At 43.5% G+C, this 4,421-nt stretch overlaps 1 gene segment (V, D, J or C); it reads left to right on the top strand.

The window, feature by feature from the left end:
• Positions 1–1,078: 1,078 nt before the first annotated feature.
• On the top strand, positions 1,079–1,704 carry LOC116863644 (the record flags this gene model as incomplete). The annotated part of the segment is given in 2 exon segments: positions 1,079–1,199; positions 1,400–1,704. Coding segments are annotated over 2 exon segments (354 nt in total), but the record flags the coding sequence as incomplete, so codon positions are not given.
• Positions 1,705–4,421: the final 2,717 nt, after the last annotated feature.

Raw genomic sequence — 4,421 nt, 5'->3', positions numbered from 1 at the left:
TGTCTGCTGGTGGGCTCCACCCAATCTTACAGTCTGATGTGTCTGACATGTCTGGTTTAGGACGAATAGCTCTGTCACACAGTTAATTGATGTGCCGTGGACAGATCTACCCGGGCCTGTACTATGCTGGGAACTACTCGTTGAACAGTGAATAGGTTGTTCTTGAGAAGGGCCAAGTCTTGTTGAAGAACCAGGAAGTCTGTGCTATGAGTCTTCATCTGGACTTGCCAGAGTGTCCACAACGTCCTTCCTGGACACAGATGCATGTACCACCAAATGATAGTAGAGGTCATAGGGCCCACATGATAGGACCACTTGCATGGAGACCCAAACCTGACACAGAGTCCCTCCTGGCTCGGCATCCACTCTACACTAGTGACTTCAAAATTAGCTGATAAATGGAATGGTGTAGTTTATCCAAGTGTGGAATGTTTTGTCTCAACACTCAACACTCGACACTCAACAAGATACTGTGCTTCAACCTCCGTAGTTGGAGATACAAGGAGGTACAAGATGTAAATTCTTGTCCTTTATCTCGGAGAGAATGTGGCCGCATTACTCAGACATCTAGACCCCCAACATAGCCACCAGGGTGAGGGGCCACATGAATTTTTGTAGGGTTTCCATCCCACTGTTGGAGCACATGTGTTTTTGCAAGTTAGCGAAGTCCTCACCATTTCTCGTTCATTGTGTGCAATTAACAGATGTAATCGATGGATTATGGCCTGGCAGGATGCTCTGGGAGATGTTTATACAATGCACTGTAGGAAGAAATCAGCATAACCCTCTGCTGAGACTAAAGATGTGACCTGCTCCTCATTGCAGGTGAAAGCAATGTCCACCAGAGGACTGCAGTAGATCATATGCCATGCCTCCTGCTGGTAGACCTTGTATTTGGCCAAACATGGGCTAAGCACTTTCAAAACCTCCACATGGCCAGAAGAGGGAGACTTAACACACCCAGAAAAGAATATCCTGGTGGGGAGATTCTTTTGACAAACTTAATTTTTGAATACTTAAGCAATAGGAATGCCCCATAATTTGCATATCTTCTTCCTTTTAGATCTGAAGTGTTTCTGCCTCTCAGAATCTAATAACAGAGTTTCTGGGTGTGTGGCATGAACACACTGGACCCATCAAAAGCAGCAAGATGGTGACTCCATCACAGCTTCTTGGCCTTCTGCTCCTTTGGGTTCCAGGTGAGAATACTTGGACATAGTAGGTTAAAGTGGGGGTATGATTTTCCACCCCTGATTTTCTTTCCTCATTGGGAATCTTTCCACAGATGAATTTGGCTTATTTTAAAAATAAGTAGTATTCTCTGTCCTACCTAACTAGATACTGGTGACTTCCATGTACATATCTTAAGACATTGCTAATGTTTCCTGTGTGGTTTCAGCTTCCCATGGTGAGATTGTGCTGACCCAGTCTCCTGCCATCCTGTCCATGGCTCCAAAAGAAGGAGTCACCATCCCCTGCTGGGCCAGTCAGAACATTACCAAGTGGTTAGCCTGGTATCAGCAGGAGCCAGAGAGAGATCCCAAGCGCCTGATCTTTGCAGTATCCAAGTTGGAAACTGGGGTCCCATCTCAGTTCAGTGGCAGTGGGTCTGACATCACACTCAGCATCAGCAGCTTGGAGCCTGAAGATGCTGGGACCTACTACTGCCTGCAGTCTAATAGCTACCTGCCCACAGTGTTACAGGTCAGAGCATAAACAACCAGTGAAACAGACGTGAGGCACTGGGCTGCTCCCACTTCTCCTCTGATGCCTGCACCTGCTCAAACAGTTTCTCAGAAGCAGCCACAATTTGGAGGTCACAGGGGCTTTGGGAGAAGGGCAAGGAGGATCCCCGGCCCCCTGACTGACTCCCCTTCCCCCAGATCATTACACCTGAGGACTGTGGGTGATGGCATCTGCTGGGGTTTGTACAGTAAGAGAAGCCACTCTAGGTATTCCAAGCAGGAATTGCTTCCTATAAGGAAGTAATGTTTAAACATTACTCTTTCAAAGGCCTGGGGATATAATAAGGGAAGCAGACACTAGAAATAGTGATTCCTTGTTGACCCCCCACAAGTCAGAGAATTTATACCATTGCAGATACAGGCTGCCTAACCACGTAGTCCTCAGGCCTGTCTAGGAGGGCCAGGGATGGAGGCGCTGACACTCTAGCCACTGAAGCCCCTCCCCAGGTGATTCTCTGGTCCCCCACATATCACCCACCTGCCTGCAGGTGCGGATGAAAGGCATTGAATACTCCTCTTCTGACATCCAGATCTAGTGTAAGGTGCCTCATGAGTAACTCCGTCTGAAACCATAGAGGAAAGGGGGCTCTGGGAAATGTGCTTCCAGAAGTGTTGGTGGTGATGGGGAGTTGACAGAAGACAGCCTGGGATGGTCACTGTTCTTAAATCTCCCAGAAGTTGGCCAGTTAGGAGAAGGCCCCAGAACATGTTTGAATATACCTCTAGCTATAATTATGAGGTCATAACAAGGAGATTTTCTTAAGTGACTGAGGGAAAAGAAGAATGAGGAAATTGTGTCATGTATATAGAAATAACTAGACAATGAAGGACTTTCATGATTAAAAAAAAACTAAATGGGGAAGAAGCATTTTTTTCTTAATATAAAAATATCTTGGGGCGCCTGGGTGGCTCAGTGGGTTAAGCCAATGCCTTCGGCTCGGGTCATGATCTCAGGGTCCTGGGATCGAGTCCCACCTCGGGCTCTCTGCTCAGCAGGGAGCCTGCTCCCTCCTCTCTCTCCGCCTGCCTCTCTGTCTACTTGTGATCTCTCTCTGTCAAACAAATAAATAAAATCTTTAAAAAATATATCTTGTTTCTTAAAATTCTCTATAAACCAGAGCATCATCGACAACCCTGAAAGCTTGTGACAAATGCAAAATAGCTGTCTCCATCTGATCACATGGCTTTCCATTTTAACAAGATGGCAGGAGAGCTGTGTAAGTTTTAAGATCCTCAGTTGTACAGCATTTTTACTTATCCTAAAGTAGTATTTCTTTATTTTTCTATTTTCGTTTAAGACATTTCTATGGAAAGCCACCTGTTGAATTAAAGCCACAGGTTGAAAACGCCTCCAATTTTACTTTCTACATCATACAAAATTAAATTACGAACTTCTTTTTAGACTGTAAATATAGAAAAATATAATTATTTGGAAATAACATAACTATGTATCTTAAACATTAAATAGAATAATGTTTTGTAAAAATTTAAAGAATTACAAAGACCACAATAAGAATAAAACAAAATTTTATGCAATTCTGTCAGAATAACTGGACTTAGATTTCCTTGTTTTGTGTTTTCTGTACCCTCCTACAGCTTGCCATGAAAATGATGTGCCATGGGTAGTCACCACACTCTGTGTTGGCCCCAGATCAAGCACAATCCGTAGACTGGAGAAACATTCAATTCCCTGCAGAATAACAGGACAGCTGAGACCTGTGTGCATTATCCAAATTATTGTCAACATGAACATCCACAACTAGAGAAACAAATGCTTAGTATGACAAGCCATTGAATTTTTGACTGGTTTGCTAAAATAGTGTGTAAAATCTGAATAATATAGTTTATACACATCCTTGCATAGAAATTGACAGGTTTTATTAAACACAATGGCATAAAAGGGATCCTGGAAATCTATTCATAGGAAGATACAAACCAAAGAAATGTTTTTTTGTTTTTGTTTTTTTATTTTATTTTATTTTTTTATAATCTTTTTTTTTTTCAGCATAAGAGTATTCATTGTTTTTATACCACACCCAGTGCTCCATTCAATCCGAGGCCTCTCTAATACCCACCACCTGGTTCCCCCAACCTCCCACCCCCACACCTCTTCAAACCCTTCAGATCGTTTTTCAGAGTCCATAGTCTTTCATTGTTCAGCTCCCCTTCAAATTTCCCCCAACTCCCTTCTCCTAACTCCCCATGTCCTCCATGCTATATTTTATTTTTTATAAACATATAATATATTTTTATCCCCAGGGGTACAGGTCTGTGAATCGCCAGGTTTACACACTTCACAGCACTCACCATAGCACATACCCTCCCCAATGTCCATAACCTCACCCCCTCTCTCCCAACCCCCCTCCCCCCATCAACCCTCAGTTTGTTTTGTGAGATTAAGAGTCACTTATGGTTTGTCTCCCTCCCAATCCCATCTTGTTTCATTTACTCTTCTCCTACCCCCTTAACCCCCCATGTTGCATCTCCTCTCCCTCATATCAGGGAGATCATAGGATAGTTGTCTTTCTCCGATTGACTTATTTCGCTAAGCATGACACCCTCTAGTTCCATCCACGTCGTCGCAAATGGCAAGATTTCATTTCTTTTGATGGGTGCACAGTATTCCATTGTGTATATATACCACCTCTTCTTTATCCATTCATCTGTTGATGGACA

Source organism: Lontra canadensis, unplaced genomic scaffold (genome assembly GCF_010015895.1).
Source record: "Lontra canadensis isolate GAN:19392208 unplaced genomic scaffold, GSC_riverotter_1.0 scaffold1977, whole genome shotgun sequence".
Taxonomy (NCBI): Eukaryota; Metazoa; Chordata; class Mammalia; order Carnivora; family Mustelidae; genus Lontra; species Lontra canadensis.
The sequence above is the reverse complement of the archived record's forward strand: the minus strand, read 5'-3'. Positions and strand labels throughout refer to the sequence as shown.